The sequence below is a fragment of the Rana temporaria genome, chromosome 3, assembly GCF_905171775.1.
Source record: "Rana temporaria chromosome 3, aRanTem1.1, whole genome shotgun sequence".
Classification (NCBI taxonomy): Eukaryota; Metazoa; Chordata; class Amphibia; order Anura; family Ranidae; genus Rana; species Rana temporaria.
This window is the reverse complement of record NC_053491.1, coordinates 365,374,041-365,398,114: the sequence shown is the minus strand read 5'-3', so window position 1 is coordinate 365,398,114 and position 24,074 is coordinate 365,374,041. Positions and strand designations below refer to the sequence as shown.

General features: G+C 44.9%; 1 protein-coding gene across 4 annotated transcripts in view; it reads left to right on the top strand.

Annotated features, from left to right (window-relative positions):
* The window catches only part of TRIM24 (tripartite motif containing 24), a 137,333-nt gene that overhangs the window by 96,583 nt on the left and 16,676 nt on the right, over positions 1-24,074 (top strand). For 3 of the 4 annotated variants that reach the window (XM_040345409.1, XM_040345408.1, XM_040345406.1), the window contains exons 2-9: positions 3,169-3,287; positions 5,774-5,924; positions 11,989-12,118; positions 12,743-12,859; positions 13,841-13,955; positions 20,159-20,305; positions 22,768-22,882; positions 23,721-24,001. In XM_040345409.1, the coding sequence (XP_040201343.1) occupies positions 3,169-3,287; positions 5,774-5,924; positions 11,989-12,118; positions 12,743-12,859; positions 13,841-13,955; positions 20,159-20,305; positions 22,768-22,882; positions 23,721-24,001 (1,175 nt within the window). The remainder of the gene's footprint in view (positions 1-3,168; positions 3,288-5,773; positions 5,925-11,988; positions 12,119-12,742; positions 12,860-13,840; positions 13,956-20,158; positions 20,306-22,767; positions 22,883-23,720; positions 24,002-24,074) is intronic. The other variant, XM_040345407.1, reaches the window with a different exon arrangement.

Below are 24,074 nucleotides of genomic sequence, written 5' to 3'. Positions count from 1 at the left end.
CTCCTTACCCTTTCCAGATTGCGGGGGCAGAGTGCTCTTACCGCCTGTGGCATCCTTTATGATGTCACCCAGGGACGCCCCAAAAAGCCGTTTACCCTTAAAGGGTAAGTCCACCAAGGCCTTTTTAGAAGACTGGTCCGCAGACCAACGCTTCAGCCACACGAAGCGGCGTAGCACCACCGCGTAGGCAGAGGCCCTAGAGAGCAAGGGGAGCGTATCCAGGGCCGACTCGCAGACAAACTTTAGGCCCTGCACCAACTGGTCGGCCAGGTCCACACAGGTCTCAGAACTACAAGGATACAGCCTGTCACCCAGTCGGCAGTGGATTGTAGATCCCAGGATCCAAAAATGCAAGAAAAATAAAATAAAAAGCGAAAAAATCGCCTAAAAACCTCCAGAGCACATGGGCCCAGAGTAGCCATGTCTTCTAACATTCGGCAGAAAAAAACTGGGGCTGCATGATGCAGAGTGGGATGTATTCGGGGGACCCGCCCCCTGGGAGGTGCTGTACTGAAAGTGTTTTAACACTTTAAGTGCTGTTTTTTCTGCCTAAGTCTCTCCTGAAAGGAAGGATATATAACCATAAGGTAAATGCTGCTGTGTCCGTCCATGAACGGAATAGAAATAGTTATGTATTTTTTTTTTTTCTTTGTATTTGCAATTGGTTGAGCCACTTTTTTTTTTTTTTTTTTGGTTTGCTATCCTCTGTGGCCCTTTGGTGCCAAGTCTGTCATCACATTTATACGGTTGTTTTCTGGCCATTTTGCTCGTTCTTGTCAAAATGTGTTTTTCTATTGGATGAGGATAAGTTGGTCAAGAGCCGCTGTTTTTTTCAGGTGGACATAATTGGACTATCCATTGCTCTCTATGGAGCTGTGGATGGTACTGGACATGTGTCCGCTGATGTCCGATCAATTCCTGTCCACTAAACACCGAAAAATGGTAATCTGTTCCCCATACCTTGTTCAGATGACAGCGGATGGAAATGGACAGGAGGTCTGTTTACATCCGACCACCCCATAGAGAACAGCAGGCTGTGTCCGCTCTGCATCAGTGGAGCTGACATGTCGTCTGCCTGCTCAACAGGGACCAGAGATTCCCTGCTAAGCAGGTGGGCCTGCTGCCCAAGTCCGCCCCCTGTAAAATGGGCTATATGCTTTACACTGTGAGTGGTACTCTCAGAGCAATGACAAATGATGAGCCATAACACACATTTTAGTTTGTAATCAGGCCAAAACTTTAAATTTTGGACTTATCGGACTGAAAAAATGTTGTTCACAATTTCTTGGACTCCTTCCAGATAAAACTTGTAATGGCTTGGGGGGGACATCCAGATTTTAGTTGTCCCTTGATTGGTTTCTTTTAATTTTGTCTGTTCGGTCCCCTACTGGTCCTTCAGAGTATACAATACGGTTTTGGATTTCTTCTAGGACCTCTACCTATCTATTTGTGTTTTTGTTGGTCTCCTTTCCTTGCCAGCTTTTGAGGCTGTTCCATATTTCCATTATTTTTTTCAAGTGCACACTGATCTGCATTAAAAGGTGTGTGTGCTTTTTTGTTTTTATTCCATACCCAACCGTGTACTTTTGTTCAAGAAATTTGTGTTCAACTTGTTTTGATGTTTAACACAGCCTGCAGCCTTTCCAAAACGGGTGTATTTATTTTGATATCATGTGGTACTTGGACTCTGGTTCACCCAGACGTTGTTAGTCAAACAATTTGGTAAACAGTTTTTTTTTTGGGGAGTTTCTCGCCAAAGGTGGGGGGGGGGGGGATTATTTTTGAATTTGTAAAGAATTTGGACTTATGAAATCAAAAATTCCTCCTCCCTCCTCTCGCGGAGGAGGGTGGGCGGGGCATTCGGCGCCGCCAGTCATTTTGCCTGCAGCCGGTCTGGCTAATCACTAGCTGCTTATGGGGCTGGCAGTTGTCGCCGGCTAAGCACGCTCCATATACTGCCCACAATATTTTCAAGTGCCGTGCAACAGGAAGCAGACTAGACTGACGTCACAGATCAGGTGCACAAAGCAGATTCAAGTCATTCGACACTCAAGTATAAGCCGAGGGAGGCATTTTCAGCACAAAAAGATGTGCTGGAAAACTCTGCTTATACTCGAGTATATACCATAATTCTCCTTGTATCATTCTGTGTATATTTGCATGTAGCCCATTCGCCCTGTGAATAAAAGGTTACAAATACTTGTACATTATGAACCTCCTCCAGCCCCATAACTGAAGGTTCGTACTGTACCTCCATATGGATCTGGAACTGGGAGAGCAGTCTGCAGGAACCTGTGCATTGCACTTGCGGTTCACTGATCGGTTATGCTTTGCAGTCTCCAGTGCAAAAAATTTAATGTTGGTGCATTTTTATTTATATATAATTTTTTTTATTTATTTATTTATTTTTTAATGGTGGCATATGCTTTTAAAACCTATTTTGGATCCTGGCTGTCTGGCAGAGTGGAGGTTTTCCAGTAATTGTTATGCAACCCATTTGGATAACTGCTGTAACCTGGCTGCAGCATTTCTTTTTTTTACATAATCTGATGTTTAGCTGCGTTCAGATAAAGCAGCTGTTGGTTGGCTGCTGGAGCAATTATTGGAGAACCAGTAGGTCGAAGAAAAAACTTTCCCGATTTTTACACATTCTCGGTTTATAGGTGAATTGCTCCTGCTGAGCAATTGTATTCTGACAGTAGGGGAAGTGGCATTTATTCGTCAGGGTGGTCGCACAAAAGTCAATCTATAGATCATCTTCTGTACAACCAGGGTGCTCATACATGGATCAAAATTTGTCCAATCCATGCTCAGACAGAAAAGTTTTCACCCATGTATGGCCGGGTGTTGTAGTCCAACAGAGGTTAAACTAGGCAATGCTGACAAACATGGCTTGGGATTTCAGTGCCACGGAAGTTGCGTTTTTTTTTTTTTTTTTTTTCTCCACATTTTACCAGATTTCGTCTTTGTGTATTAATCCTAGCATCCTAAAAAATATAATTACTGTACATTCTTCACTATTTACTACTATTCTAGTGGACAGAAGACCATTTTAGAGAGCCATAGATGTTAATTTGACAGCAACTGAAAATGTTTATTAGGCAGCAACTGATTTATAAAAAAAAAAAAATTCTTTAACGTTTTCTTGCCTTACTTTTCTATCTGCAGTTGGGATAATCCGCTGTCCAGTGTGCAGTCAGGAGTGTGCCGACAAAGACATCATAGAAAACTACTTTGTTAGAGACACCACTGAAGTTCCCAGTAGCACTGTAGAGAAGCCGAGCCAGGTGAGTCCCTCCTTTTCCTGTCTATAGGAAGGGAAAGAAAATCTTTTATATTAGGGGATTTGGTTTGTGCCCCCATCTTCTTCCTTTTTTTTTTTTTTTTCACCGTATCTAAAACTTTAAGGATATCCACTTTTAGCACAGAGACATAGTAGTTGGTGCTTATTCCTTGCAGCACTGGAGTCCCTGGTTCGAATCCTGTTCAGGACACTGTTTTATTTTCAGATGGGGACCTTAGATTGTAGGCTTCCAGGGCAGGGACTGATGTAAATGTACATGGCGTTTTTATAGAAAGGCCAATGATGGTATAGTTCTCTTTAAGTCAAAGTTACTTGTCCCCCCCTCCAAAAACGTGCAGCTTGCTGAGCGCCGACTGTTTGAAGAACCTTCCACATAGGCCCTGCTTATTCCACAGCATGCATGCTGCTATGTAAATTCATACCTATGGAAAGGACGTTCAATATTTGCACTAATCTACAGTAGTTCCATAAGTGTGTGCGTGTGGGGGGGATAAAAGCACCACATTTTTTATTTAGGAAAAAGGGAAAGGTTCAAATGTGTGGGTGAGTTGTCAGAAGTACCTAACTCTTCTCTGCTCTACTAAACTCCTTTCCTGTTCTACTACTTTTGCCTTTATCCCCATTACAAAAGGGGCGCCATAGGCGCAAAGATTCATTTATTAAAAGAAAAAAAAGTAGCTTTGATCTGGGCTTACCTGTTTTCAATGGTAAGTTTGCTAAATTTATAAAACATGAAAAAAGAATTGGAGGCTTGCGTTTTGCCTACAGTTTGGAGAGATTATACATAGACTGAGAGAACCTTGCCAAGCAATATGCAGATTTAACCTGTACTCAGGGAACCCCTGTACTGTTATTAGAGCTGCACGATTCTGGCCAAAATGAGAATCGCGATTTATTTATTTTTTGTTTTGTTTTGCTTAAAGGGGCGGTTCCCCCTAAAACACATTTCTAACAATACATTCGTAAGACCCGTTACACTGCGGGTAGGCTGGCTTTTTTTTTAGTACATACCTCGATCTCGGCGTTTCGTCCCTTGGCGGTGGGCGTTCCTAGTTGATTGACGTTCCTCAGACGGGCACATACGTGACGTCACGACTTTCCGAAAGAAGCCGAACGTCGCTGCGCAGGCGCCGTATAGAGCCGACTCTATACGGCGCCTGCGCAATGACGTTCGGCTTCTGTCGGAAAGTCGTGACGCGCAGTATGCGCCCGTCAAAGGAACGTCAATCAACTAGGAACGCCCACCGCCAAGGGACGAAACGCCGAGATCGAGGTATGTACTAAAAAAAAAAAAAAAAAAAAGCCAGCCTACCCGCAGTGTAACGGGTCTTACGAATGTATTGTTAGAAATTTGTTTTAGGGGGAACCACCGCTTTAAAATTGAGGATCACTTTTTTTTTTTTTAGGGCTAACTTTACTGGCTAGTTTTTTCCCCCAAAAAAATGCATTCAAAAAGACTGTTGCGCAAATACAGTGCAACATAAAATATTGCTACAACCGCCATTTTATTCTCTAGGGAGTCTCTACTAAAAAAAATATAATGTTTGGGGGTTCTAAGTAAATTTTCTAGCAAAAAAAATAATGATTTTAACTTGAAAAGAGCTGTCAGAAAAAGGTTTGGTGTTTAAATGGTTAAACGTTACCTAATTTACATACAGAAGTTTATTCCTTTGATGTGATACAATGTTTAGACTATGGTGGTATTTGATCACCTCTGCGTTTTGTTTTTTTTGCGCTATAAACAAAAAGAGCGACAATTTTGAAAAAAATGCAATATTTTTTACTTTTTGCTATAATAAATATCCCCCAAAAAAATATAAAAAAAAAAAAAAAAAAATTCCTCAGTTTAGGCCGATACGTATTCTTCTACATATTTTTGGTAAAAATCGCAATAAGCGTTTATCGGTTGGTTTGCGCAAAATTTATAGCGTTTACTAAATAGGGGATAGTTTTTATTGCATTTTTATTTATTTTTTTGCTACTAATGGCGGCGATCAGCGTGTTTTTTTTAATTTTTTTTCGTGACTGCGACAATTTTGACATTTTTGGGACCATTGTCATTTTCACAGCAAAAAATGCATTTAAAATGCATTGTTTACTGTGGAAATGACAGTTGCAGTTCGGGAGTTAACCGCAGGGGGCACTGAAGGAGTTATGTTTCACCTAGTGTGTGTTTAAAACTGTAGGAGTGTGGCTGTAGGAGTGACGTCATCGATGCAGCCGCCACAGTGAAGAACGGGGAAGCCGTGTTTACATGCGGCTCTCCCCGTTCTTCAGCTCCGGGGACCGATCGCGGGACCCCATTGGCGATCGGGTCCCGGAGCGCGCCCACGGTTGGGTACATGTACAGGACGTACATGTGCCCAGCCGTGCCATTCTGCTGACGTATATGTGCAGGAGGCGGTCCTTAAGTGGTTAATTGTTGCAATATTCAGTCCATCACAATCTGGATGTTTTCTGTCCCTTTAGCAAGTTTGCACAAGCTGCGAGGACAACGCGGAGGCGCAAGGCTTCTGTGTAGAGTGTGTGGAATGGCTGTGCAAGAACTGCATCCAGGCCCATCAGAGGGTAAAGTTCACCAAAGACCACACTGTGCGCCAGAAGGAGGAGGTGCCACCTGGTGAGTGACTTTTCATTATGTTCTGTGATACCCAACCTTTCTCTTTTTTGGAATTGTATTTAAAGAGGAACACATTATTTTTTTTAATAAAAACATCTTTGCCATTCTGAAGCTTCCCTCCAACTGCTTTGCATATTTTTATATATACCGTGATTCTGTACTTGCCGAATATGCTGCAGAAACCCCCCCCAAGGGACACAGCAGCCTTTGACCTTAGGGTATTATATCCTTCCTTCAAGGAGAGATTAGGCAGAAAACAGCACTTTAAGTGTTAAAACGCTTTCCTCAGTACAGCTCCTACCAGGGGGCGTGGTCCCCCGGGTATAACCCACTCTTCTGCCTAACGTCAGGAGAGACATGGCCTTCTGGAGTCCATGTACTCTTTTTTTTTTTTTCGCTTTTTTTTTTTCGCTTTTTTTTTCGCTTTTATTTTGTTTTGTTCCTGCATTTTTGAATCCTGAGATTCTACTATCAACTGCCGACTGGGTGACAGGCTGGGTCTTGACTCTTGTAGTCGTCCCCCCCCCCACGTTCGGCCATCGAGCGTGTGCCGGCCCTCAGCTCTGGGTCGTCCACGACATGCCCCGTTGCTCCAGGGGTGGCCGGGGAACTAAATGTTCCAGGACACACATATGACCAGTCTCTATGGCCTTGTCACAGTGTGTCTGGCCGACAGCCATGCCGTTTAGCGGATGTTGGTTCTGTCCGGAAGGCCTCCAGCCAGTGGTAGCAGGACGGGTAAGTAGGCCTCTTGCCCTGGCAAGGTGGTATGGCTGGTGCTTTCCTGGGGAGGTCGAATGAGGGTCCGCCCTGCTTTCCTCTCTCCCTTCCTCTCCCTCCCCATGCTGGGTGGCGGCTGTAAGGGGGGGCCCTCCTGGGGTTCTATCGCTACCGGGGACCGTGTGCTGTTTTTTACGTTTTGGGGAGTTTCTGTATGTGCTGGCCGTGTTTTTTTGCTGTGTCACTGTGTTTTTTTAAAACGCGTATGGCTGCTATTTAGCCGCGGACGCGGTTTACATAGCTCGGCGGCCATTTTCTTGTAGCCCGCATGGTGTTTTTTACCTCAGACGGCGGCCATCTTGGGAAAAGTCTTGGCCTCTAGCGCCTGGAAAATAGCGCAGCAAAAACCCGCAAATTACTTCCTGAGGGACAGCGCAGCCAGCACTTTTCACCACTTCAGCTCACAACTGCAACTGGGTGGGGTGGCGAGTTCCCTGGGGGTCCCCTGCCTTCTGTTTTGTAGCCAGGAGGTGACTGGTGGGTTTTTCTGCCTTGCAGTGCTAGGGAGGCATAAGCGGTGGGGCAACATGGAGCCTGGACCAGAAGCTTCTACCCCAGCAATGCCTGAGTTAACCCTTAATGCCACTGCCGCCTCTGTAGGGGCTATGACGGCAGTCCTTGAGGCGTTTCTCACCAGGATTGAAGCGACAAGTGGCCAGAAGGGGGGTAAAAAGCGCCCCCTCCCTGAGCCGGCTTCTGGGGATGTCTGACACAGAATCAGGCCCTGCTATTGCGTCTGGCTCTAGTTCTGTCATGTCAGATGATGCAGACTTAGCCCATGCGGACAGTGAGAATGACTCTGCTTCAGGGTCAGTGCATGATAAGGAATTTGTTGGAGCTCTTATCTCTGCGGTGCGGGATACTCAAACTTGAGGAATTGGCGGAGGCATCGGATGTGCCTGTCCCTTTTGGGTTCCGCAAGCCACCCTGCGCCGCAAAAGTGTTTCCTTGTTCCATATTTGGACAAATTGTTGTACAAGGAATGGGATACGCCGCAGAGTTTTTGCTGTTCCAAAATACTTTGCGACCCGTTATCATTTTGAGGAGGACTTTTTAAAAAAGTGGGTCTCTCCTCCGTCAGTGGACCCTCCCGTGTCCAGATTGAGCAAAGCCACCACGTTGCCTGTGGAAGGGGCTCCTGCCTTTAACGACCCTGCAGATAGGAGAGTGGAGGCTGTGGCCCGTTCCATGTTCACAGTAGTGGGTTCGGCAGTAAGACCGGTTTTGTACGGGACTCTGGTGTCGCAGACACTTGCCGAACGGGCAAAGTTCTTGCTACAGGAGCTGGAGGCGCAGAATGCTTCCGAGACCTGTGTGGACCGGTCTGAACAGTTGGTTCAGGGTCTGAAGTTTGTGTGTGAGTCGGTCCTGGATACGCTCCCTTTGCTCTCCAGGGCCTCCGCGGTGGTACTACGTCGCCTTGTGTGGCTGAAGTATTGCTCCTTAAAGAAGGCCTTGGTGGATTTACCCTTTAAGGGTGAACGGCTTTTTGGGGCGTCCCTGGATGACATAAAGGATGCCACAGGCGGTAAGAGCACACTGCTCCCACAGTCTGGGAAGGGCAAGGAGCCCCACCGTAAGCAAGGGCCCTCTTACTACCCCCCCAAGTGTTTTTTTTCGCCCGCCCAGTGCGGCAGGAAAAAGTTTTCGAGGTGCTAAGACCCCCGCTGCAGGGCAAAAGCGCACCTGGTACCGCAAGCCTGTGGACAAACCTGCTTCAGCATGAAGGTCTGCCCCCGCCCGTGTCTCGGGGGGGGGGGCGGCTTTACGAATCGGCGGCTCGGTGGAGGTCTCTTCTTTCCGACCGTTGGGTTTGCGAGGGGTACAAGATAGTTTCTCTCTTGTCCACCAAACAGATTTTTTTCCTTCCAACCTCCAGCTTCCTCCGGATCGCCGGAAGGATCTGTCGGGCGCTGTCCAGGATCTTCTGCTCAGGGGAGTGATTGTGCCGGTTCCCTCGATGGAACAGTTTCAGGGGTTTTATTCCAATCTGTTTGTAGTCCCCAAGAAGGAAGGGGTCCGTCCAATCCTGGACCTCAAGGCCCTCAATTGTTTTGTCAAAGTGCAAAAATTCAGGATGGAGTCGATTCGCTCGGTAGTGGCAGCACTCCATCAGGGGGACTTTATGGCGTCCTTGGATATCATGGACGCATACCTACATGTTCCCATATGCACAAAGCACCAGAGATTTCTGCGCTTTGCGATCAGGGAGGACCACTTTCAATTTGTGGCCCTCCCGTTCGGCCTGGCCTCGGCTCCACTGCCGAGCAAGGTGCTCGCCCCAATCCTAGCCCTGCTAAGGCAGCGCGGGATCGCAGGATATCTGGACGACCTTCTCCTGAGAGCTTCCTCAAGCTCAGTTAGAGGACGTGTCTATCACGTGTCAGACTCTCCCGAGTTCGGCTGGCTTCTGAATATCCAGAAGTCAGTGTTGGTACCGTCTCAGCGACTGGAATACCTGGGGCTAGTCCTGGATTCCGTGGAGGCGAGAGTTTTTCTCCCAACGGAGAAACTTCAGACACTGCAATCTGCGGTGCAGCAGTTGTCAACCCAGAAGTGGTCATCTCTTCGATTCTGCATGAGGGTTCTGGGTCTGATGGTGGCCTCTTTCGAGGCAGTTCCGTATGCCCAATTCCACACCCGGGTGCTACAGAAGGAAGTTCTGTCACGTTGGGACAAGCTCCCTTCATCTCTGGATTACCAGATTCAGATGAGTCAACTGGCCAAGTCCTCCCTGGTGTGGTGGCTGACGTCTCCGGTGCTTCGGAACGGGAAGTCGTTTCTGCCGTGCCATTGGACAGTGGTCACAACGGATGCCAGCCTCTCCTGTTGGGGGGGGGGGGGGCGTTTGGGAAGGTGTCACGGTTCGTGGCCAGGTCAAAGGACCCGTTGGCGGAGGCGTCAGACACGTTGGTGGCACCTTGGGGTCACTATCGCCTAATTTACGCCTTCCCTCCTCTGAAGCTTCTTCCTCATCTGCTGCGCAGAGTGGAAGCCGAGGGGATTCCAACAATCCTGATCGCCCCAGATTGGCCGCGCCGCTCCTGGTACGCGGACCTGGTGCGTCTGGTGGCAGACGCCCCTTGGCGTTTACCCCTGAGAGAAGATCTTCTGTCGCAGGGTCTGATCTTCCACCCTGCTTTACAGTCACTGGCTTTAACGGCGTGGCTGTTGAGAGCCAGGTGCTGAAGGACCGGGGCCTGTCAGGCTTGGTGGTCTCTACCATACTGCGTGCACGGAAGTCTACTTTACGGAGGATTTACCATCGTACGTGAAAGGCCTACATCTCTGTGTGAGGAGATGAGATGGCACCCCCGTACATACGTGGTGTCCCAGATTCTGCTGTTCTTACAGCGTGGAGTGGATCAGGCTCTCGCCTTGAGTACAGTTAAGAGTCAGATTTCGGCTTTAGCTGTTTACTTTCAGCGACCCTTGGCAACGCACTCCTTGGTGCGTACGTTTGTGCAGGGGGTCCGGCATGTGGCCCCTCCTGTGCGTCCTCCACTGCCCCATGGGACCTGAATTTAGTTCTCTCGGTGCTTCAAAAAAGCTCCCTTTGAGGACATTCGAAAGATCACTTTGTTGACTCTGCCACCAGAAAAACCGTCTTCTGTGACAATTACCTCAGTCAGACGGGTGTCTGAACTGGCGGCCTTGTCCTGCAAGGCTCCCTACTTGGTCATCCATAAGGATAAGGTGGTGCCGCAGCCGTCTTTTCTCCCAAAGGTCGTTTCAGCTTTTCACATTGAGTTACCATCCTTATGTCCTCGGCCTAAAAAACCTGAAGGAGGCCACTTTACATTCCCTGGAATTGGGTTCGGGCCCTACGTGTGTACTTATCTGCTACGGCTCCTTTCCGGAAGTCGGACTCACTGTTCGTGTGGGTGAATGGTCCTAAAGGTCTGGCGGTCTCGTCGGCCAGCATTTCTAGGTGGATCAGACAGGTTGTGCTTCAGGCCTATGCCCTGAAGGGGCGGGTGCATTCGACCAGGGCGATCGGTGCCTCTTGGGCTTTCCGTCATCAAGCGTCTGTTACAGGTGTGTAAGGCAGCGACCTAGTCGTCAATCCACACCTTCTCAAAATTTTACAAGGTGGATGTGAGTGCATCTTCGGATGCCTCCTTAGGCCGCAAGGTGTTACAGGCGGCAGTTTAAGGTTGGAGTTCCTCCGTTGAGAAACAGTTTTTTTGTTTGGGGTGTAGCTTGGTTTGCTGTGGTGTTTTCCCACCCCTCGAATTTTTTTTACACTGCTTGGGGACGTCCCTAAGGTCAAAGGCTGCTGTGTCCGTCCATGAACGGAACAGAAAATAGGATTTTTGTACTCGCCGTAAAATCCATTTCTGAGTTCATGGACGGACACAGCACCCACCCCTACTTTGTTTGTACTGCTTGTTACGAACTGGAGCTGCTGAGGCAGAGAGTGGATTATACCCGGGGGACCACGCCCCCTGGGAGGAGCTCTGCTGTTTTCTGCCTAATCTCTCCTGTAAGGAAGGATATAATACCCTAAGGTCAAAGGCTGCTGTGTCCGTCCATGAACTCGGAGATTTGTTTTTTAAGGTGAGTACAAAAATCCTATTTTTACTATCCAAAGTTAAAACGAGGGCAGAACACATTTTTAATAGATGGAAAGTTGAACAAATTACTTAAGGTCTGCTTTAACACGGATATTGCAGTATTTTGGTTTAGTTAACATTTTATTGTAACTGGGGGATTTAATTGTTGGATTGCCGAGCACTTTCATTATCAGGGCCTCCTATCATCCGGGTGTGTGTAATATGTAGTGCTCCTGTGACAAGCCCCCTTGCTTAGTCCTGCAGGACCTCAACGGTAGGCTCCTGTCAGTAGAGTAGCTGTGGTTTAATTTTTCCCCACTATTTAATCTTGAGAAAGAGCGGTTGTAGCAGTCATATGACCACAAGAGGACGCTAAAAGCTGGGTATACATGAAAAAAATTGTCTGGTTCCTGTTTACCACTCTCTACCCTGCTGGAAAACCACCATTTACTCAGCACATGCAGCCAGTGGCTGATCTGTCTATTCTGGGGGAAGGGGATTCCCCCCTGTCCAAATGCAATAGTGTTGCAGGGGAGATCTCTGCATCCACATTACTTTTTGAACAAAGAGGGGGGAAAAAAACTCCGTGTATTGCCATGCTCAAAAGTTTGTTTGTGGCATGTTTAAGGAATTACTGGAGGGACTGAATTGTTTAATACTAATTTAAGGTAGGAAGGTGGTAGCTCTCCTTCTTAATGCATTCGATATACTGATTTATTTCTTCTTAGCAGTTGGAGGCAACAGCCAGCGTCCAGTTTTTTGTCCGTTCCACAAAAAGGAGCAACTGAAACTTTACTGTGAAACCTGCGACAAATTGACATGCCGGGACTGTCAGCTGCAAGAGCACAAAGAGCACAGGTATGGACACTTCACCAGTTGAAACATATTATTGTAATGCTGGGGGGGGAAAGGCCAAAGCTCATTAACCTGTTCCAATGTTGCAGCTGGTTCACAGGGAAGAACAAAAGGCAGACAAGCAATTGGCACTTACACAATTTGTTAGTGTCCAAGGAGAGCATTTTTCAGGCAGCACAAACGGGGTTGCCAACTTTCGGTAAATTTACAGTTTGTAAAATCCGGAATTTTTGCATCTGTCCATTATGGACGTGTGTCTGTATTTCCGTTATGGGAAGATGCAAAAATTACGGATTTTACAAACTGTTAATTTACTGACGGTTGGCAACCCTGTGCACAAAGTTGGTCACCTACTAAAGTCAACATTTCCATAATGTTCCAAATTGGATTACTGGAAGCCCCACCAGGGACCTACTTGCCACTATAGCGTTTCACCCCAGAAATGGGATTTGTCATGGAGATCTGTTTTCTACAACTATTGGTCTGTAGGGTGAGATGCATTGGGGGGGACGACGACCAGGTGGGGTTTCCAATGTGTGGCATTCTGCTACATCCGCTATCTTTTGCTCTACATCTTGTCTGCGCCTGCTCCAAATCTTATCGCAAAAAAAATAATTTCTCTTCCAGGTACCAGTTTATTGAAGAAGCTTTTCAAAGCCAGAAGGTGATCATTGACACTCTGATCTCAAAGTTAATGGAAAAGAACAAATACATTAAATTTACTGGAGACCAAATTCAGAATCGGTAAGTACGCAAGGCATCAATGCTCCATGTTCAGCATGACTTAAAACCAGAGCCAAGACTCGGTGAAAGGAGCTTTGACATATCTGCTGTTTCTAACAAATCTGATTTTAAAGTAAAATCAAAAGTAAAACTTCTGTCCCAGGTATCTCACATCATCCTTTTAGATTTGGTAATATTGGGTGTGTTTAGTGTCTAACGAATTGACATCCTCTCATATGTTAGGGTAAATTATTTTATGAGGGCAACTCCATCACAGCTGAAGTTATGAATAGTTTGTGTCTGGTAGGTAAGAAAGGGATGTGTGTTGCTCAGACCATTCTTGGTTTGTTACCCCCCAACATTTTACAATTATAAGTTTTACAATGTATTTAAAAGTATCCTGTTCTCTATGCATTGGTTTTTATTGTAGGAAATATCTGGTGATCCTACCCCACCCCTATTTCAAACTGACCACACAAGGCATGGAAGCACATCCACCCAGTGCAGTCTGTTTTCTTTTTTCTGCCAAGCTATCTACTGAGAAGATCACTGTACTGCTGATGTTTTATTTATTTTTTGGGCTCCTGCTGATACCATTCTTAACTGCTCGGTGTATTTGTCTCTGCATTTTATAGTGGAGTGTCTGTGATCCATTCAAGCTGTTGCTGCCATGACACTCCCCACCCCCCAAAAGGCACACCCATGACAGGCTATCTCTGCTTTGGGAGAGGTGAAACTTTGCAATTTGTTTTAAGGTGCACTAAACATTTAGGGCTAAATTTACATGAATGCCAGCAGGATTAGTATGCAAATTGCATCCTCAAAGTGATCCCATTACTCGGAGCTGCATTGCAGTCCCCCTGTCTTCCAAAGCTGATCTATTAATTTTCTTCTCCATGTTCTTGACTCTGTATACACAAAGCTATTCATCTAATTAGAATATACTCTAAACTTGACTGACTTGCAGCAAACGGTTTCACTAACTTTTTTCCCCCCTTACAGAATTCTTGAAGTTAATCAGAACCAAAAACAGGTGGAGCAAGACATCAAAGTAGCCATCTTCACCCTCATGGTGGAAATCAATAAGAAAGGCAAGGCCCTGCTTAATCAGTTGGAGGTAACATTTTTTTTTTTTTTTTATTGTCACATCAACCGACTAGTTACTGATATTTTAGTACCACGGTTGTGCTAGATATCGGAGTTTGTGTCACTTGTGGGTTATTAAAGTGTAAATAGCTCAATTTTTCTTCCCCCCCCCCCCAATGTACAGCACACATTGCCTTAAAGTATTCATACCCCTTGAAATTTTCCACATTTTGTCATGTTGCAACCAAAAATTTATTTTATTGGGATTGTATGCAATAGACCAACACAAAGTGACACATAATTGTGAAGTGGAAGGAAAATAAATGTTTAACCATTTATCAAATATGTGAGAATTGTGGCTGCATTTGTATTAAGCACCCTTTTACTCTGATATCTCTAACTATAAAGTCTAGTGGGACCAATTGCCTTCATATGTCAACTGAACTAACTGGTAAATGGAGGGTAATTTAATCTCATTATAAATACAGCTGTTCTGGTAAGTCTTTAGTGATTTGTTGGAGAACCGTAGTGAACAAGCAGCATCATGAAGGCCAAGGAACACACAAGACAGGTCAGGGATAAAGTTGTGGGGAAGTTTAAAGTAGGGTTAGGTAATAAAAAAAAATATCCCAAGCTTTGAACATTCCATGGAACACTCTTTCGATTTTCGGATGATGGATTGAAAAGTATGCCACAACTACAAACCTAGCAAGACCTGGCTGTCCACCTAAACTGACAGGTCGGGCAGTCGGAGAAGCAGCCAAGAGGCCAATGGTAAATCTGCAGGAGATGGCAGCATCATGGTGTGCGGATGCTTTTCTTCAGCTGGGGCGGAGAAGCTAAGAGTGAATGGGAAGATGGATGAAGCCAAATACAAACTTAGAAGAAAACTTGTTAGTCTGCTAAAGACTTGAGACTGGGGCAGAGGTTCACCTTCCAGCAGGACAATGACCCTAAACATACAGCCAGAGCTACAATGGAACGGTTTACATCAAAGCATATTCATGTGTAGCAACCTCCCGGACCTCTAGAGGCCTAATGGTGACACCAAGAGTTGGGGAGAGCTGACATCCTTCCTTGCAGAGTGTGTTAACAGGCATATGGTGGGTGTAATGCAAGATCAAATGATGGGCGCCAGTCACTTTTTGAATGCGACCAAGACATTTACTATCTCAACAGGAACTGTGGGAGAGCAGGTTAGGGCCAGGACACCTTTAGATAGATGCAATAGTAATTGGCAGACTCACACTATAGGTAGACGGCTATACAAGGAAAGGCCTCCATCCGGATGCCACATCTGTATAGGTAGGCCCCCTGTCTCCTATGGTGGCAACTGAACTTGTAACAGTTACTAAAGGTAGTTGTAAACAACTATTGGTAAAACAGAATAGTGTCCCACTGTAGGTCTTCACTTACTGAGCTCCCATTTTCTCACTAGACTTCTGGTGATGACTGGGATCTGGATCTCCTGAGCTTTTCCACAGCTAACCTGCTGTATACTCCTCAATTGTCACCCCCCCCACTAACCCGCTGTGTCCCTTGCTTGGCACTTGCTGAAGCTTTTCTACTTCACCGTCCCTGGCTGGTGAGAAGATTGCTCTGGTACTTGCTCGAGCTTACTCACAGTAGTCTTCGGTAAAGAGGTGGATGGTCCCTTAGTGGCGACTGGTTCCCCGTCCAGCTGAACCTTTGCAACTCGGTTGAACTCCAATCCTGCAGTCCCAACCCTACGCTGCTTCTCCTGCTCCTGGTTAGGCCTCAGGCAGCCTAGCAGATACGCCAGAAGTCTATCCCAGGGACACCTATCAACCCAGGGGGACATGATGCACATAAGACAACCGTCCAGGTGGCATAGAACCCTGATCACCTGACTCCACCCAAATCAATAGGCTCTCCCAGCAGGCCAATGGACTAAAGAAACCCCTGCCAATTGGCTGAGACATCCCATCGATTCATAATCTGACCTTGCTATGCCCTTGTCTATCTAATGTCACCAGTCACAATGCCACCTAGTGACAGAAGAGAAAAGGTGCAGCAATTCTAGAATTGGAGAAGAATCGGATCTTTTAACAGTTGGCCAGGACAATTACTACCTGGCATACTAAATTTGTTATCAACCCTGCCTAAACACCAGGGTGCTACACATGTTAGAATGGCCCAGTCAAAGTCCTAAATCCATTTGAGAATCTGTGGGCAAGACTTTAAAATTACTCTTCACCCAATCTGACAGAGCTTGAGCAATTTTGCAAAGAATGAGCAAATATGTCACTCCTTGAATACAAATGCACTCCACACTTTTCACATGTTTTTGTAAAAAAAAATAATTGAAAAGCACTTCCACTTTTACAATTATGTGCCACTTTGTGTTGGTCTATCACAGGGGTCTCCAAACCGCGGCCCCCGGGCCAGATGTGGCCCTTTGCTTGCCTTAATGCGGCCCTTGGGGCATTATTCCATCCAATTTAAATGGGGCATTCTTGTTGCTGACACCAATGAGGCACTATTCCTCCAACTGACACCATCAATTCTTTCCATTAACACCTACGATGGGGCACTAGTCCTCCCACTGTCACCAAAGATATGGTATAATTAACTCCCACTGGGAACCTGGACATTTTTTTTATTTTTTTTTTTTATTTTTTTTTTTTACTCCCAATGGTGCTAGTCTGGCCCCCCTAAAGTCTGAAGGACCGTAAACTGGCCCTTTTGTTTAGAAAATTTGGAGACCCCTGGTCTATCACATAAAGTACCAATACATTTTCCAAGTTTTTTTATGTTTACAATCAAAAACGCAAGTGTAACGGAACCCCAAATGGGACAGGGGTTAACGCTGTTTAAGATATTCCATTCCCGAACCCAAAACGGCTATCGACACTCCAGTCAGGCAAACGAACCCCAATAACGAGACGCCACTCTGAGGTTCAAAACGAATAGACTCTTTAATAAGAAAATTAGGCTCTTGTATACCGTCAGTAACCAAAAATGAACAATGACTCAACTCCACCCACAACATGACACAAGAAGCCCAATGCACATCTTTTTGGTAGACCTTCTGGCACCAGCTCTTGATCTAATTTACATGAGCTAATCATTTACCCAGACAAGGTGACTCAGATATGACCTTTCGAGATAGACACCTGCTATACAATACACATTCCTTTAGTAGACATTTACATGAGCTAATTAACTACAGCTGGCAAGTCTGACCTTCAGACTGTCTATTTACTTGCAATAGCCCTTCACACAATACAGGGTCAATTGGCACCACACAATGGAAGATACTTCAGAAGCCATACTAGATTCATTTACATCACAACAGACGACATTAACACCTAACAGTCTGTGTTCCCACATTGAATGAGTCACTCTTTCAATTAACCTGTTGAGTTCAGAATCAACAGCCTGTAAATTATTTCTACAGATATCCTGAAATATATTATGGATTACAAGCAATCCAAGATATGTCTATTTCCTGGCTCATACTTTGTAAGAGCTTCTGGGTCCCACGGGCCCTCCCGTTACAGTAAGTTTCAAGGGTTATGAATACTTTTTCAAGGCACTGTATACATTTCTATAGCTCTTAGTAGGGGCGTTAAAGTGTAAGTCCTTTAGTGCAGACTCTAATGTAAATGGCTCTGTTTTCTAGTGAGATATAAATGTGTACAGCAGGGTGTAGGGGTCCAGGATGAGCCAGCTTAGGTTTGCTTTGTCTGACAGTCATTATAGAGCTAGTTAATCTAAGGGCCCCCTATATCATGTTGGAGCTATGATGGAAAGATTTTGGTGCTCAGATGCCCAGGAGATATTTTGGTTACACTGAAGTTTTTGTTTTAAAACTAAAGTTTAACCCCCCCCCCCCCTTTTTTTTTTTTTTTTTTTTTGTCTTGGTAGAAAAAACAACTAGCACTCCATAGATCACACCCTTCTGTTAAAATAGAATCGACTCTTGTATGAGCTTGCCTGTCAGTGTGGCATACACCCTCCTGTCATTTTTCAATATGGCTCTGTAAAACTCGCTGTAAGTGAACAGACTTATGACAGTATTACAATGTATAGAAAATCACCCCCAGCCCACTTCACTGGCAACAATATATCTTCCAAAATTAGGGTGTACGTTTAATAAACGGAGGTAATTTACCTCATTTCAGTTCTCAAGAGAAAAATAATTTCCCCTGATGCTCTGTTTATGAAGAATATTTGTTTTCAGAGACCAGATGAGATGTGTTTCCTCTGAGATCTGAGTAAAAGGAAAGGGGGCCTGCCTGTGATCTTGTGAGATTACAGTGTAGCATTATTTTTAAAACTAATGCCATGTAATGAAATGAGAACTGGCTGTGTGTGTGTGTTTTTAATTTATTTTTGCGCATTTTGGCGAAATCTTTAAATGTGTATTTTGGCCTTTATTGTGCATTTTGATATATTGTACGTTCATTTTGTCACTTTTTTTTTTTTTTTTTCTAATGCATATTTTGGTGCCGATTTTTACATGCTTTTTGGAGCATGTTATTTTAATATGCATTTGTATGTGATTTGCAACACATTTTGGTGGTGCTTTTAATGCATATTTTGGCCATTTTAACAGGTGTTTTAGCAAACTATGCATCTGCTAGCTGCTTTTGGGGTGCCATTAACAATTAATGGAATCCTAAGCATTTAGCATGTTTCTAGAATGCACACAAACGCAAGGTAAACCCTTTTTTTATTTTATTTTTTACCAAAAATGTGCATTGAAAAAACCTTCATAAATCGGCAATCCCTGTAAAATGGGTTAACAGCCGAAGGCTTGTGTTCTGTGATGAGAAGTGGAGAACTTGTTCTCCACTCCTGATCTCCACTACATAAACTGGCACACATGAGAGATTATCTGAAATTATCAGCCTCTTGCCTTTTTCTTAAACGAACACCAAACACTCAGTATCGTGGCAAACCATTTTACCTCCAATATATAGTAGCACTTATTTAGTTTTTCTGCTATGAATTTATTTTAATCTAGAAATCATACCAGAAACTGGCATTGAGCATGGCTAGTCTCCTTATTCTTCCACCCTCAAACCTTCATGCACTTAGTTACACTGAGGGTGATACTGTATCTTTTTACAATGAATACGCACACAACTGTATCCTAGCAATCGGCTATCGCTCCTGGATCTCCAAGGACTCAGAATGGTCCTGCTCTCACAGGTGTCTCTCCTCCTGCACTACTTCTAACTATCCTCAGGAGAAATGTGATGAGCTAAAATAGAGGGCCCTTTTCTGCTTGTGCAGTAATTTGTGGATGGTTTTCCCTTGAGCTGAGGGCTTATATAGGAGGATAAATTGTTGCCAGTAAGGAGGACATTTTGTATAAACTGTAAAAGTTTTTTGTCTGCTCACATGCTCCTTGTGTAATATTGAAGTGGACGGGAGGATGGGGTTTGTCATACTTTGACTGGCAGGCTCATACACGTAAGCACTGGTACAATTTGTCACTTGCTATCTAGATTTACATCTAGAGAGCGGGTAGAACAAAGAGCCTGATCTATAATGGTCTTGATGTTTGCATTAAATATTTCCTTCTCTAATCCCCTACACTCATCAACATGCAAATTTATTTTATTTTTTAAATGATGCCTTTCAGTTTGTTATACACCTTTTTTTATTTTGGACATGGTGATATCACTGGGTCTCTCTGATTTTCCATGCAGATCATGCCAGGTGGAAAGGTGCTGTACATGGCTTCCTGAAAACATCATAACGCTCTGCCTTAGTACTTCTCTCATGAGTCCACAGCCCTGATGCAAGAAGTGGACTGGCTTTTGAGAGGAGATATGCAAACCTCTAATTACCTAATGGGTGGATGTGTGGCTGTTGCTAGACATGCTGGAGACTGGCCTACGTAGTGTCAGTTTATTTGAGTTGCAGAGCTTTCATGACTGAAAGAACTGTAATCCAATGAATTTAATGAGCAGGTCAGGTTTGGAGGAAATGGCTAGATGAATGTTTTCCAGCCAGGTAATGACGTGTGCTCTTTTGACTTGCTGCAGCTTCTAATGTACACTGTGAGCAGCACAGTAAAATCAGAGTAGGCAATTTCCATACAGCAGAGCAATCTGTACAACTGTAAGACTGAAGAAGAAGACTTGAGTTCAGGTTTGAAAAATTCTGATGGCTTGCCTCAGAAATATATCAAAGTGAAAACTAATGGGGAAATATTTGCAAAATTGAAAACTGTGTCCTGTTTGACTCTCCTTCCAGACCCTGGCAAAGGATCGCTGCACCAAGCTCCTAAAACAAAAGCACGAAGTGGATGGTTTCTCCAAACAACTGGAACATGTAGTGTACTTCTCCAAGTGGGCAGTGTCCAGTGGAAGCAGCACGGCATTACTGTACAGCAAGAGGCTGGTGAGCATTCAAGTATTAATAAATATATATAGCTGTGCAAACGTTTTAGGGGCGCAATTCTGTAAAACACCACCACCCTGAACAATTGACACAAGGCAGGATGGATCCAGGCTTTCATGTTTATGCCAAATTGTGACCCTAACATCTGAATATCGCAGCTGAACTCCTCAGAATGAGCAATGTTTCTCCAATCTTCTATTGTCCAATTTTGGTGAGCCTGTGCAAATTGTAGCTTCAGTTTCCTATTTTTAGTTGACAGGAGTGGTCCTGTGTGGTCTTCTGCTGCTGTAACCCATCTGCTTCAAGGTTTCAATGTGTTGTGCGATCAGAAATGGTATTGCCCATTCTCCTCTGATATTAACAAGGCATTTTCTTCCACACAACTGCTCGCTGGATATTTTCTTTTTCGGACCATTCTCTTTAAACCCGAGAGATGGTTGTGTGTGTGAAAATCCCAGAAGATCAGCAGTTTTTGAAATGCTCAGACCAGCCCATCTGGCACCAACAACCATGCCACGTTCAAAGTCCCTTAAATCCCCTTTCTTCCCCACGTCTAGATGCATTGAATTGCTGCCATGTGATTGGCTGATTTACAATTTTGTGTAACCAAGCAATTGAACAGGTATATCTAATAAAGTGGCTGGTGAGTGTATATTAACCCCTTCGCGACCTAGCGTATGCATATATGCGGCCTCGGCTTTAGGGGATTATACCGGGATGCTGCAGCCTTTTTTTTTTTTAGAGGGGGGGGGGGGATCGGCTTTTCAGGGATAACAACCGATGCACTACTTTCTGCCGCTCTTACCGAGACACGATCCGCCTTTTCCGGTGTGTAGACACACAATGGCATGAAGTGGCTTTGTTCCAGTCTCCTGTATGTAAACCAGAAAGCGATGTCACTTCCGGTTTACTCGGCTGCCAATGGCACCGGTTTAAAAAAAAAAATGTACAGTATTCAGAATCGCCGTTTTCGGCGATCTGAATACTTTGAAGTGCAAAGGAGGGATTTGGGGTATTTTAGACCTCCCATAAAGAGTATCTCTCGCCACCTATTGCTGCCACAAGGGATTTTAACATTCCTTGTGACGGAAATAAGAGTGATCAATTTTTGTAAAATAAAAATGAAATATATGTGAGAAACATAATTTTTAAAGCGTCCCTGCGAGTTTGCACAGCAAAGAAAACCATTGCGTCCCTGTGCCCACATATGTAAACAGTGTTCAAATCACACATGTGAGGTATCGCCGTGATCGATGGAGCGAGAGCAATAATTCTAGCACAAGACCTCCTCTGTAACTCTAACCTGGTAACCATTATTACATTTTTTTAAAGCGTCGCCTATGGAGATTTTTAGGTACCATAGTTTGTCGCAATTCCACGAGTGTGCACAATTTTAAAGCGTGACATGTTTATCCATTTGCTTGGTGTAATATCTTTCACGTTGTACAAAAAAATTGGTAAATGTCAGAAATGGACTTGGTCATGAAAGGGTTAATTTAAGTATAAGGCCTGAAATTATTTTTAGTTTGACTTTAAAATCTTTAAGGCCTCATTCACACTACGGACCGTTCAGGTCTGCCTGTCATGGAGCGTCGGATGTCAGCGGAGACATGTCCGCTGACATCCGATCCGCTAAAAACAGACATATAGGGGGGCACGTCCCCATCCGTCCATGCGGATCGGGTAAGATCTGATGAAAACGGACATGCTGTCCGTTTTCATCAGATCGCTCCATAGGAGACAGCGGTGCCCGACAAGCCCCTCCCTGCTCAGTGAGCAGAGAGGAGCTTGTCATCCGTCGGCTCAGCGGAGATCTGCGGACAGTCCGCCTGTGTGAATGAGGCCTAATGGGCTCCTGGATAATGAAAAAATATGAATTTTTATATTAAAGCGGGGGTTCACCCTGTTGGAAAAAAAAACATTTTTTTTTTTTTTATTAGACCATTCCTTTCGGCATCGTAGCGCGAGCTACGGTATGCCGGTCCTAAATTTTTAATCCCCGTACTCACTGTGCTATCGTTGATTGAAGAATCCGGGGAATGGGCGTTCCTATGGTGAGAGAAGGTGATTGACAGCCGGCCCTGGCACGTCACGCTCCTCCGGAAATAGCCGAAATAGGCTTGGCTATTCACGGCGCCTGCGCATAGCCTGTGCGCAGGCGCTGTGAATAGCCGAGACCTACTCCGGCTGTCTTCGGGGAGCGTGACGTGCCAGAGCCGGCCGTCAATCATCCTCCCTCTCCATAGGCACGCCCATTCCCCGCGGGAGTCGGATTCTTCAATCAACAATAGCACAGTGAGTACGGGGATTCAAAATTTAAGACCGGCATACCGTAGCTCGCGCTACGATGCCGAAAGTAATGGAATAATGAGGTGAAGGAGGGTGAACTACCGCTTTAAAGCGGTAAATGTGTACATTTATGTTACTGTCTCCAAACATTTTGTTTTTCTTCTCCATTTTAGATTACGTTTCGCCTCAAACATTTGCTTCGTGCCCATTGGGATGTGGCTCCGGTGACTAATCGTGTCCAGTTTTTGTGTGATGCAAATTCCTGGGCACAGCATATCTTCAGTCTAGGTAACTGTCCCCAAGCCTCATTCCATCCTAGACTGGGGAGGCACAGTATGATGGAGGTGTGTGTCCTGTCTGCTGGATGATGGACATTTGTGTTCTTCTGTGAGAGACCCTTTTTTTGTAGGCAGACTACGGCGGGTAAATCTTACCATTGTGGGAGGGGCATAGACACACAATATTGCAAGGAAACCCTCACTCATATGGGCCTTAATGTTATCCCTGTCCGCATCATGTGAGCCCCTTAACCACTTGCTGTGAAATCATGTACCTGTATGTATGTGCTCTGTAACTCTAAACTGGTAACGGGTAAAAAAAATTTAAAGCATCACCTGTGGAGTTTTTTTGTCGGCATGACATCTTTTTACATCCCACAAAAGTGGGCTAACATTGGTTTATTTTTTTCTATGAAAGTGTATTAAAAAAAATATTATTTTTTGAAAGACTGCTGTGCAAATGGTTTGACATAAAATGCTGCAATGGCTAAAAAAGTGTGTTTTGAAGTAATTTCTAACAAATAGATTTTTAACTTGTAAACAACAAGTGTCAAAGGCCTGCTCTTGAAGTGGTTAAACCTAAGTGAAGATGCAGATAATGCCTTTATCACCAAGTCAGAGCTTTTGCATGCTCCTTCTCAGTGGCAACATTTCTATACATGCGTTTGCGTTTCGGTTTTTGTGCAGCATGTTTAAGCATTTGTGCGAGGACAGTGCATTGTTAGGAGCTTGCTAGAATGTGAAACTATAAAAAAAAACATCAGAAGTTTGTCATACTTGCCAGTAAAATACTTTTTCATGATTATATTAGAATAACCCCTAATGAAGGTTTTTGCACATACATTTAGGCTCCCTGGTAATTGAAGAGGGGGATCCGGCGCAGCAGGCGGCTCCTGCAGATGGTAAAAACCCTCATGGCACAGCACCCAACAATCAGCTGTCCAAATTCCCATCCCAGATCAGCCTGGCACAACTCCGCCTCCAACACATGCACCAGCAGATCCTTGCTCAGCGCCAGCAACAGGCACAGCGCCGACCCAGCGCCAATGTCCCTCCACAGCCCGTGGTGGCCGTGAACAACCCCAGAATACAAGGACCCATCCAACACCCACCACAGCCGGGCAATCCGGTAAGAAACCACTCTAATACCATTGTTTACAAGTGTGTGCTATATAACGCAAATATGACTGTTAAAGTGTTTT